We start from the raw sequence: 13,102 nt of genomic DNA, 5'->3' as shown, positions 1-13,102 counted from the left end.
GGTCAATGTTATAAAAAAAAAAAAAAGAGGGGCAACAGGAAGCAAAGAAGACTGCTTTAGATTAAAATAAAAAACTAAAACTAAAACCTTTAAGAGACTGAACTTAGGGCAATGCGTAGACTTTGAATTCTGATATAAAGTACATGTACCATCAGGAAAATATAAACTACATATTAGATAGTAACAAGATACTACTGTTAACTTTGTTGGATGTGGTAATGGCAATATAGTTATATAAGGAAAATATATTTTCACCCCCACATACTCTCAAGTATGTAGAAGTAAAAAGACACAATATCTGGAATTTGCTTTCAAGAGCTGTAGCTGGCACAAATGGGTTGCACTGACTGCTGATCAAAACATTGATGGTTCAAACCCACCCAGTGGAACCATGAAAAAAGAGGCCTAACAATCTGCTTTCATTAATATTACAGCCACGAAAACACTACGGTACAGTTCTACTATGCAGCACATAGTAGTTGCCACAAATCGACAGCAACTAACAATAACAACATTTGCTTTAAAATAATTCAGGAAAAAAGAAGAAAAAAGCAAAAATGGGATAGATGAATTAAGGGTAACGAATTCTTGAAAATACCTGAAGCTGGATGATGGACATATGGAATTTTATTAGGCTATTATCTCTACTTTGTAATGGTTCTAAATTATTTTAATAAGCTTTTTTTAAAAATGAAATTTAAAAATAGCAATTTATATTTTTTTATAGAAAGATGAATCCACTCCCTCGGATGCATAATAAAATAGTGGGACTGCAGACACACTACAATTATTTGTCTGTGAAGAGCTATTATCTGTAGAAGTGAACTGTGAGTTTCATTTTCTCTATCATTCCCTATGTAAATTTAACAGTCAATAAGGTGACAGATTTTATGGTTTTTAGAGCTTAGAGGTTACAATGTCTGTTTGCAATTAGAGATTAAACTCTTTGTTTCTACTCAAATCCATTAAGTGTAACACTTCTGTTTTTGGACAATGATTTAATGCAGTCACCCAAAGATCACGGCATAGCTATGGATGGAATGAAGTACTGAAGCCAAGCACCCACAGATTTAATCACTTTATTTGTCTAGTGTACTGTATATGCAGAAGCCCTGCTGGCACAGTACTGAAAAGCTCCGTTGCTAACCAAAAGGTCAACAGTTTGAATCCACCAGCCACTCCCTGGAAACCCGACGGGGCTGTTCTACTCTGTCCTATAAGGTTGCTGTGAGTCAGAATGGACTTGATGGCAGTGGGTTTGGTTTTTCTGTATATATAAATACATCGAAATAGCTCATGACAATTTATTACACACTTAGTATTTCTCTATACTTGACAGCATGGAATCACATCATGGAAACTTTACATTCAGGCATACTCACCTCTGCTGTCATTCTAGCAAATAAGTCAGGAGGAATGTTCCCACACAGTACATTTTTTCTTAAATTTGGATTCTTTGCATCTTTAAGATTTGATATTCTACTTCGTACTCTATTTTTGTATTTCATGTCTGTGTTCCTTATTTCTTGATATATAGGTACTAGGCCGTTAAGGAAAAAAAGGTTAAATTATAACAGTAAGACCACATTTTTTTCTATTCTGCCGAAATAAGAATTCCTGAAACTTTGTAAGCAGTTCACAAAAACTGGTTCCAATTCAAGTAACATCATTACTATCACTCTTTAAAACGGTTTCTACTTGTTCCTTGAACTGTAACTGGCAAATAATAGTGATCATACTTTTATACTGTTTGAGTGAGTAGTAATGTTTTCTTGCTAATGTTAAATGCCAGCAGCACACAAATCAACAGGGTTCCAAAGAATAACTCAGGAACTCAATCCGACCAGTGAGCGAAGTTCTGAAAAGGAGCTTGAATTTAACACAAGTTTTAACTTGCCCAAACCTAAATTCTAGTAGGGTCCTAAAAAGTCTAAGTGACTACACAGTTCCCTTGGAGGCCTTCTGAGAACAGATCATTCTGATGGCCCTGGAGGCTCATTTCCTCCCCCTAGCTAGCAAGAAACTAGTTTAGAAGGTTTGAAATGTCACAGCAGAGGCTGGGCTCTGGAGAACTCCCTTTCTAACAAGGCCAACTTCTCAACTAGGCTATTCCATCGCTACACTGTCGCCTACACATTCCCCGTCCTCTTATTCTACCCTGGCCCCTCTTCTGCAGCCCCTTCCATGGTGCCAGCACAAACACACTTCTCCCCTGGATAATGAGCTCAGGGAACTGTGTACGCTCTGCTGAGTTTCCCCCAAATAATAGTGTGTGTGTGTCTGTATGTGTGTTCCATGTCCTTTGCACAACTCCAACTGAGATGATACATTCTCAATTTGCAAGGCAGAAAAATTTGAATGACAGCAGAAACAGAAGAATTAAAATGATATGGATGCCCCTGCCCCTCTCCCTTCCCACCAAAACAATATAATCATGATAGAATCTGGCGAATAAAACTTTGAATTCTATACAGGAAGAAAAAATTACAATTAATACAGCAAATTACTTAAAACAATTAGGAATATACACACAAAGGATATCTTCCTCAATCTGAGATCCTAATTCTTCCTCATCAGCTCCAATAGCAATGTAGTCATCTAAAAATAGAACAAAGAATTGTCATGAATAAGTTATCTTAACATTTTAAACAAAAACGTCAATTCAGGGTAAGTTAAACTACATTCTTTTTTTTCAACCCCATTTGCCTTACATACAGAATCCTTTTAGCTTAGTTTCATCAGAATCTGGTCCATTTACTACCCATTAGTCTTCTGCTCTGGATTCACCTAAGATCCACAATGCTCCTGCTCATTGATGACGCCTTATCCCTCAGGAGTGGGGAATTGATCTAGCAGGTAATTCCTCATTTCACAACTCCATAAATTCTGGTTGCTCCAGCAGAGAGTAGAGAAACTTATACAAAGAACTGTCTTGTCTCCTGTGACCCAGGCTTCAATGCAAAGAAACCATTTCATTTGCCAATCGCATATATGGACACACTCAGAAGATTCCTATAAATATTCTCAAAAGGCTAGAAGAAAATAGAAAGAAACTATAAAGAAAAAAAAATATAAAAAGAAACAGTAAAAGGAATCAAAGTGGAAAGGGCAGAGTAAGGAGAAAAATAGTCAAACTAGCTATTGCTCAGTATGATAGAAAAGAAAAAGGGTGAATTTGTATAAAATGATAAATATTCCTGTGTGTGAAACTCTTACAAAGCCAAAACTTTACATAGTAAAACTGGGTACATTCAAATTAAATTAAGCCCCTATACATAAATCAAGATCTCTTTTCCACTTAAAAAAAAGGAGAAAATGGAATTGAGAACACACAACTTACATACATCATATTAACATTTACCAACAGGGCCCAAATACAATATCATTAACTCTCAATTTGGGTGCAGAGTAATCAGTTTGGAGATTAAATACAGGGAAAAAAGATACTGTGTGGAAAAAAGTTCAAACAATTATGGATCAGGGTAAACACCCACACATTAGAAGGCATCTGTTTCTTGGAATTATTACAGCAATAAGCAGATGCCAAAAATATGTCTTTCTCCGCTCCTTCGCTGACCCCAATTACCAACAACTCCTCCCCAAGCTAAGCAGTGGTTCGCAGCGATCAACTGAATGATGCTTGTAAGACAGAAAGCATGAAGTGTAGATGGCGGTGACGGTGGTCAAAGCCCTGAGGAGTAAAACAAACGCCAAACTCACCCCCTGTTCGAAGAGCCGCGGCAATCATCTCCCTGCACTTTAACCGTACAGAGTCCGAAGTGTTCGGTGCCCGAGGAAAAGATGAAACGTAAGTGTCTCGAGTATTTGTCTCATCCTTTCTGCTGCTTACGTTGCCACTGGAGCTACTAAAATACACACACATGCACACATACACCAAAAAGAAATCAGGAAAAACTCTAACACCATTACCATCACTCTTTAAAAAAAATAAAAAAGTTAGCTTTAACAAATGAGATAATAATTCAGCGAATCTTAAATAAAAAAAAAAAATTTTTACCTGCATATAGATTAAACAACTATATTTTACCTTGATGCTCCTTTTAAACATTAAACAATATTTTTAATAGAAATAAACATATATTACAGTTCAGTACAATAAATGAGAAGCAGGGATCTTGGTTGTGAGAAGAGGGGTAAGGGCATGGGGCCAAAGAATATGACAGCTCTCAATCAAAACCACAAGGGAAAAAACACATTTGAAAAACCCTGTTCCAATGGGCTCGAAATGCCAATCAGGTCTGTATTTAAAATATCCCCTTCCAGGATAAAAGCCTTGTGTATTGAGAAGTGAGTTGTGAAAACATAAAAAGATCTCTTAATTTCTCCCCAGAGACATCAACCCAATCTGGTCATTGCTGTTGTTAGGTGCTGTCAGTTCTGACTCATAGAGACCCTATGTACTACAGAACAAAACACTGCCTGGTCCTGCACCATGCTTACAACTGTTCTTATGCTTGGGCCCACTGTTGCAGCCACTGTGTCAATCCGTCTCATTGAGGGTCCTCTCCTTTTTTGCTGACCCTGTACTTTACCAAGCATGATGTCCTTCTTCAGGGGCCGATCCCTCCTAACAACATGTCCAAAGTATGTAACACCTAGTCTCGCCATCCTTTCTTCCAAGGAGTATTCTGGTTATACTTCTTCGAAGACAGATTTGTTTGTCCTTTTGGAAGTCCATGGTATATTCAATATTCTTCACCAATACAATTCGAAGGCATCAATTCTTCTTCGGTCTGCCTTATTCATTATCCAGCTTTTGCATGCATATGATGCGACTGAAAATACCATGGCTTGGGCTCAGGATACCTTAGTCTTCAAGGTGACATCTTTACTTTTCAACATTTTAAAGGTCTTCTGCAGCAGATTTACCTAATGCAATGCCTCTTTTGATTTCCTAACTGCTGCTTCTATGGGTGTAGATTGTGGATCCAAGTAAAATGAAATCCTTGGCAACTTCAATTTATCATGATGTGGCTTATTGGTCCAGTTGTGAGAATTTCTGTTTCCTTTATGTTGAGGTGTAATCCATACTGAAGGCTGTGGTCTTTGATCTTCATTAGTAAGTGCCTCAAGTCCTCTACACTCTCAGCAAGCGAGGTTGTATCATCTGCATATCGCAGGTTAATGTTAATGAGTGTTCCTCCAGTCCTGATGCCCCATTCTTCTTCATATAGTCCAGCCTCTTGGATTATTAGCTCAGCATACAGATTGAATAGGTATGGTGAAAGGACACAACTCTGACACATACCTTTCCTGACTTCAAACCATGCAGTACCCTCTTGTTCTCTCTGAACAACTGCCTCTTCATCTATGTACAGGTTCCTAATGAGAATAATTAAGTGTTCTGAAATTCCCGTTCTTCACGATGTTATCCGTAATTTGTTATGACCCACACAGTCGAACGTCTTTGCATAGTCAATAAAACACAGGTAAACACCTCTCTGGAAACCCTGGTGGCATAGTGGTTAAGTGCTACGGCTGCTAACCAAAGGGTCAGCAGTTCGAATCCACCAGGCGCTCCTTAGAAACTCTATGGGGCAGTTCTACTCTGTCCTATAGGGTCGCTATGAGTCGGAATTGACTCGACAGCACTGGGTTTGCGTTTTTTTTTTTTTTTCTGGTAAACACCTTTCTGGTATTCTCTGCTTTCAGCCAAGATCCATCTGACATCAGCAATGATATCCCTGGTTCCACGTCCTCTTCTGAATCCAGTCTGAATTTCTGGCAGTTCCCTGTCAATATACTACTGCAGCTGCTGTTGAATGATCTTCAGCAAAATTTTACTTGTGATATTAATGATAGTGTTCGATAATTTCTGCATTCGGCTGGATCACCTTTCTTGGGAATAGGCATAAATATGGATCTCCTCCAGTCAGTTGGCCAGGTAGCTTCTTCCAAATTTCTTTGCACAGACGAGTGAGCACCTCCAGCGCTGCATGCGTTTGTTGAAATATCTCTCAACTGGTGTTCCGTCAACTCCTCGAGCCTTGTTTTTCACCAATGCTTTCGGTGCAGCTTTGACTTCTTCCTTCAGTGCCATCAATTCCTGATCATATGCTACTTCCTAAAATGGCTGAACACTGACCAATTCTTTTTGGTATAATGACTGTGTATTCCTTCCATCTTCTTTGAATGCTTCCTTTGTCATTTAATATTTTCCCCATATAATCCTTTAATATTGCAACTCGAGGCTTGAATTTTTTCTTCAGTTCTTTCAGCCTGAGAAATGCCAAGCATGTTCTTCCCTTCTGGTTTTCCATCTCCAGCTCTTTGCACATGTCATTATAATACTTTACACTGTCTTCTCGAGCTGCCCTTTGTAATCTTCTGTTCAGCTCTTTTACTTTATCGTTTCTTCCTTTTGCTTTAGCTACCTGACAGGCAAGAGCAAGTTTCAAAGTCTCTTCTGACATCGATTTTGGTCTTTTCTTCCTTTCCTGTCTTTTTAGTGATCTCTTGCTTTATCCATGTATGATGCCCTTGATGTCATTCCACAAATCAGTTGGTCTTCGGTCGTAAGTGTTCAACACATCAAAACTATTCTTGAGATGGTCTCTAAAATCAGGTGGAATATAGTCAAGATCATAATTTTGCTTTTGTGGACTTATTCTAATTTTCATTAGGTCATCAGTGTAATATTTTTTTCAGTTAACCTAATCATTTTACCTGCTTCTGAGGAACTTCTTATATTAGGTTCTTACTAAAATAGGTCCCTTCCAAAGTATTTTTATGTGACTAGTTTCAATTAACTTCCATTACATTAAAGATATTTGCCATAAACCTTTCCAGCGACTAATTATATCATTCACTTTACAAATCTATTAACTTACTGTACTGCTGCAATGAAATATTTCCTTACCTCCTCTCCAAAATACTCCAAACCCACTGTCAAATTTCACAAATACATTGCAATGGCCAAAACAGTCATTTCACATACTTCCTATGTTTAGTCATCTCATTCCTGAAGCCTTTCTCCTCTGATTTCCCCCTGTGCTCCCAAAGTCTGTACACAAGTTTGTATTATGCTGACTTTCATACTTTCTTCCATATCATGCTGGGCTTGTCAAGAGAAGGGCTAGGACTTAGCTCTTTATATTTTCAGTGCAAAGCAAACTGCCCATCAGTGATAAATGAACAAACACTGATAAATAAACAAACCAGTGCTAACAATCCCACGTCTTCAATACTTCAATTATATGCTTTTGCCTTCTGAGCTGGAGTCAATGCCTAGCCCAACTGGGAAATTGCTCAGTTGGGCTAATGGAGCCTTTTCTTCACTGGCTTCACTACTGCTAGCCTACCCCTTAAATCCTGATGCCTCTTCCCTAAGTATTTAACACTTTACTTTCTTCTTGAATTCTTACATCCTAGACATATAACCCTTCTCAGCTACAAGTCACTTAGCTCTAACCTCATATCTTCCTTTAGGTTACACCTCAGACTCATTTCCCCAATCCTTTATTTATTCCTTCGAAGTGTGTATGAATATGTATGCATAGATAAATACCACCATTTATTTTATCAGACTTCAAACATAATAATTCTGTGCTTTTGCAGATAGCCTCTATGTCTAAACTTCAAGTACATGAAACTGATAAAATACAGGGAAACCTGTGAGAGCTGGAACTCGACGGGACTGCCTTGTTTTTCTGAGTCTCGCAAGTTTTATGCCTTTGACAGACTGCAGTCTTACCACTTTTCTATCAGTCTATAGTAGTGGAAAATATTTGTTTTCCTTCACTTACACAGGTTCCAGCTTTCACAGGTTTTACCGTACCAAGAACTCTTCCTTTGATATTTTTCTGTATTCAAGGCATTAATCCAGTGACTTTGAATGTAACACAACTGAAAACATATGCTAAAAAAAAATCATAAATTATGGCCTGTACTTTCCAAAAATGTCAAGGTCATAAAAGACAACAAACAGACTGAAGAGCTGTTCTAGATTAAAGAAAACTACAGAAGTATGACAACTAAGTGATCCTTGATTACATTTTGGAAAAATCTTTTTCTTTTGCAATAAAGGACATTATTGGGACAATTGCTGAAATATGAGTAAAGTCTATAGATCAGGAAAAATGTACTGCATCAATGTCAAATTTCCTGATACTGGTAGCTGTACTGTGGTTATATGTAAGAAAATGTCCTTTTTCTTGGGAAACAAAAAACGACATATATAGGGTAAAGGGGGCATAACATTTAAATCACTCCTTCTGGACAAATAAACAAAACAAAAAACTGTGTGTATACACACACGTGTTAATATAATTGGGGCCACTGGATAAAGGGCTTACGGGAGTTCTTTGTAGTATTTGTGCAGTTTTTTCTAAGAGTCTGAAATTATTTCAGAACAAAAAGTTAGATAAAACTGCATAAATTTTAACTGCTCTTTAACCCTACTTTTGGCTTACCTTTTTTAACATCAAGTATATGTAGTACATAAAATAACAGTGCATGGTACTAACAACTGTTACTAAAAAAAAAGAAAGGTACATTAATAATTTTGGAAAAACACTGAGAAATAAACAGTTAAAATAGGGAACCTTAATAATCTAATATGCCTGTAAGTTCGTAAGAGGGTTACACAGTAGACAAAAGTTGAAGGGCACAGTTTGGAAACCTCTGCTCTAAACCAATGTTTCTAAAACTTTAGAGTGCATCAGGGTCACCTAAAGGGCTTGTTACAATGATTTTTGAGCCCTACTCCCAGAGTTTCTGATTTACCACTCTACAGAGAGCTCTAAGAATTTGCATTTCCATCAAGTCCTCACACTTCTGAGAACACTGCTCTAAGTCAATGTTTACTGCTAAACTACAAGCTTCCAAAGAACAGATGAACTGTATTTACTAGCCTGACTGGAATGTGCTGGATACTGCACAATTCATTAGATGTGATAAACCCAAACCTTGGCTGTCATGTTGATTCTAACTCATAGCAACCCTATAGGACAGAGGAGAACTCCCCCACAGTTTCCAAGGAGCAGCTGTTGGATTCAAATTACTGATCTTTTGGTTAGCAGCTGTGGCTCTTAACCACTATGCCACCAGTGCTCTGTCAGATGTGATAACAAAAGACCAAACCTGTGGCTGTTGAGTTGATTCCAACTCACAGAGACCTTACAGGACAGAGTAGAACTGCCCCACAGGGTTTCAAAGGAGCAGCTAGTAGATTTGAACTGCTGACCTTTTTTGGTTAGCAGTCAAGCTCTTAACCACCGCACCACCAGGGCTCCATTAGACGTGATAAAGAACCACCAAACCCGTTGCCGTTGAGTCGATTTCGACGCATAGTGACCCTATAGGGCAGAGGAGAACTGCCCCATGGAGTTTCCAAGGAGTGCCTGGTTGATTTAAACAGCTGACCTTTTGGTTAGGAGCTGTAGCACGTAACCACTACACCACCAGGGTTTCCTCAGATGGGACAGGGGAGAGTTAATGCAAAGGCCCCACCAGAGCTGAGGAGTAATGTGAATCCTTCATTACTGAGCTACATGCTTTAAGTTCTTATGACAAATGGCTAAGTTTGGAAGGAAAAAAAGGCATAAAAAGAAAAATTAGATCCAGGGCCAAAACAAATCTAAAAAAGTGCGGTAAATACAGGAAATGGACATTTGAGTCTCTACTTCGTTGCCTCATTATTAGTTCTGTTTGTGCCTATCCCTGAACCATTCAATTAAACTTGCTGAGTACAATGTAAATAACGTGTCCTTATTCATGCAGTGTTTTCTACTGTTCTTTTAAATTTACAGGAAATGTAAAAAAAAAACCTTAGAATATTTGGCTATAGACATTTACTAATTACGTTTGATTAGAAAACAGAAAGGGGAGCACAGTTATGGGATCTAAAGGCCCCGGAGGAAGTGATAGAGCCAGTGAAACAGTCTCTGACTTTCAACCTAAGTGAACTTCCATAAATGAAATACCTTTCTTCTCTTGCTTCAGGGCTATTCTGCGATGTAATTGCAGGTTCTTTTTTCTTTTCTTCAGAGTCTTTATCAGTTGATGGCCCATCTGAAATTTTATGAATCCGTTAAGTTATTAACATTCGCAAAGAAACAAAACTGAAACACTGCATGTTACCAAGCTATTCACGTGATAAAAAAATTAAAATTCTAAACTTTCAACAAGTTTATGCAAGTTATTCCACTAACATATGTACTTCAGTATTTTTTACAATGCATAGTCAGTCACCATTCACAAATAAACTCCCTCATTTGATGGGAACTAGAAATTCATATGCCAATGGGAAAGAAAGGAAAGTATATGGAAAAAATATCAACACTATCATTTAAAAAAATGAAAGCACAGCATATATAGCAATATTGTTTTAATAATTTTTCATGAATTCAAAAAATTTAAAGTGATATGCAAAATACAAATAAACATTTCAAGGGAAGTGAAAAAAGATATTTTCATAGAATAAAATACCTCAGGATTAGTAAGGCCTACCAAGTGCCTCCTCTATCTTAAATCTGTAAAGTAATGCCAAGTACATGAGCTTTAAGACTTGAGGTGAGCAATTACACACTGGGAAATAAAAGAATGGAAAATAGGCTGGGTCGATACAATATTTTAGGACTGACAAACATTCATGTCCCAATCAAGCAAAACAGCCTTGAAGCTAGGTTCAGAAAATGTTTTGAGTCTACTGAGTTAAAATCAACTCAATGGCAACAGGTTTGGTTTGGTTTTTTTCTACATTTTGTTCACTATATAAGTATTAAGAGCTACACAAACAAAATTCTTTCAATTCTTCATGTCCTTCTTATGCAACATAGAATTTGAGCATTAAATTCAACTGTATATCGGAAGCAACTAGGGAACCTTCCAGTCAATCTAAATCTCTAGTAATGAAGTGCCAAGCACTAACATTGTTAAAAGTTCCCCAGGTGATTGCAATATGTTGTCTGGGTTGAGAATCAATGATAGAGAATGATGTCAATTATAACTCTAGAATTTACCTCGTGAAGTCTTGTCATGGATTGAATGGTGTCCCCCCAAAAATATGTGTCAACTTGGTTAGGCCATGATTCCCAATACTGTGTGGTTGTCCTCCATTTTGTGATTGTAATTTTATGCTAAAAAGGATTATGGTGGGATTGTAACACCACCCTTACTCAGGTCACCTCCCTGATCCAATGTAAAGGGAGTTTCCCCAGGGAAGCGGGTGGAGAATTGGGGACCTCACACCACCAAGAAAGCAGCACTAGGAGCAGAGCACGTCCTTTGGACACGGGGTCCCTGCTCCTGAGAAGCTCCTCGATCTTGGCAAGATTGAGGACAAGGACCCTCCTCCAGAGCTGACAAAGAGAGAAAGCTTTCCCCTGGAGCGGATATTGGACTTTTAGCCTACTTTACTGTGAGAATATAAACTTCTCTTCATTAAAGCCATCCACTTGTGGTATTTCTATTATGGCAGCACTAGATAACCAAGACAAGTATAGTTTGTCAAACTAAAATACAATTCAGTCCCTCTATGATCACAAGTGTATCCCTTAGCTTCCACATACTAGTTTTATTGCCCTAGTTACTCTCTCTAATTCACGGGAAAGATCTCAAAGTCTGACGATGCTATAGTATTATGTGGTAGAAAAGAAAGTTAATAATGGCATTAAAGAATACAGCAAGGACTAAGAAATATTCTTAAAATAGGGCAGAAAGCATTTAAAAGGGGAAGTTGATACAATAAGGAAATACCATATAACAATGACTCAAAGTTGCTAAAGGGGCAGTAAAACTGATTTCACACACTGCCCTGACATAGTGAGAACAGGTATGATCATTTTAGAAAACAGAGCAGTAACAGCACATGCAACCATGAAAACATTCATTCTACCTGAATAGAGTGTTGAGGGAGTATATACAGCAAGCAGGACATGCTCCAGTACTGGACTGACTGACTGCGGTCAGATCGCACCTGCTTACTACCTACAGACTGTGTCCAAGTACTTAACCTCTCAGTCCTCAACTGCCTCATCAAAGTGGGGATTATCACAGCACCCACCACACTGGACTGTTGTGAGGATTACATGTATTAATCCATGGCACAGGATAAATGCATCAACACCTGGCACATCTGAAGTATATAAAAATGGGACACCTAATTAACTGGGTTACTGGGTTAATAGCTGCGGTAGTAAATCCTCCTCTAGAAATATAGCTAACAATCAGAAGAAAACCCTCTAGGCAGAAGCACATTCATCAAGACATTAGTTATACTAACAGGCATAAAGTTAAAAAAACTTAACTTGTAAGTGATTAAACGATAATATAATCACTCAACGCACTACTCCGAAGCCAATAAAAATGACAGTTATGACGAAGGAAAGTATTTTAAAAATTTTGTTAAAACATGCAGAATATAAATAAGTTTATATACTTCATAAGTAAAATTAGAGTGGAAGCAAAATCTATGTATAAGTGGAAAATGAAAAAACGAGAAATGCAGTAAGATACAAGCTGATGGTTGTAGTTAGGGACAGACCTAAGGATTTTTTTCCTTTGACTCTCCAGATTTTATTTAATGAACATGTAAATCTTTTATCTTAAGTTAAAAAAAATTTTAAAGGAGAGCTTGAACCGAAATTAAACCCATTGCTGTCGAGTCAATTGCGGCTCATAGCGAACCTACAGGACAGAGCAGAACTGCCCCATAGAGTTTCCAAGGAGCACGTGCTGGATCTGAACTGCCAACTCTTTGCTTAACAGTCACAGCACTTAGCTACTATACCACCAGGGTTTCCGAACTGAAATTAGGTATCTCAAATAACTATAAACAGTAAAACTTCTTTAAATATAAGATTAAGTAAGCATAACTGCAACGTCTATTCTTTTCTCCCCCAAGGTGTGAAACCTCTTTCTAGAAATAAAAGTACATTGTGTATGGTTCTCAACCAACTTTCCATGACTAACTGTTATTATCCTAAAACACGGAATTAGACTTAAAATTTAAATGAACTATAACTTAAGAGTTTATCTTTAAACAACAGACTTAAAAAAAAAAGAAAACTTTATTTTGAAATAATTCCAAACATGCACAGATGTTATAAGAATAGCACAAAGAATCTCCAAATAACTTTTA

The 13,102-nt window shown here is 37.6% G+C and overlaps 1 protein-coding gene across 1 annotated transcript in view; it reads right to left on the bottom strand.

The window, feature by feature from the left end:
* TCEA1 (transcription elongation factor A1) overlaps window positions 1-13,102 on the bottom strand; it is a 58,207-nt gene that overhangs the window by 10,274 nt on the left and 34,831 nt on the right. The window contains exons 4-7 of the mRNA XM_049853771.1: window positions 9,945-10,032; window positions 3,721-3,866; window positions 2,542-2,598; window positions 1,383-1,537 (exon numbers count right to left, since the gene is read on the bottom strand). Of these exons, the coding sequence (XP_049709728.1) occupies window positions 1,383-1,537; window positions 2,542-2,598; window positions 3,721-3,866; window positions 9,945-10,032 (446 nt within the window). The remainder of the gene's footprint in view (window positions 1-1,382; window positions 1,538-2,541; window positions 2,599-3,720; window positions 3,867-9,944; window positions 10,033-13,102) is intronic.

Source organism: Elephas maximus, chromosome 15 (assembly GCF_024166365.1).
Source record: "Elephas maximus indicus isolate mEleMax1 chromosome 15, mEleMax1 primary haplotype, whole genome shotgun sequence".
Classification (NCBI taxonomy): domain Eukaryota; kingdom Metazoa; phylum Chordata; class Mammalia; order Proboscidea; family Elephantidae; genus Elephas; species Elephas maximus.
Note: the sequence above shows the minus strand (reverse complement) of the source record. Positions and strands in the feature narration are given on the sequence as shown.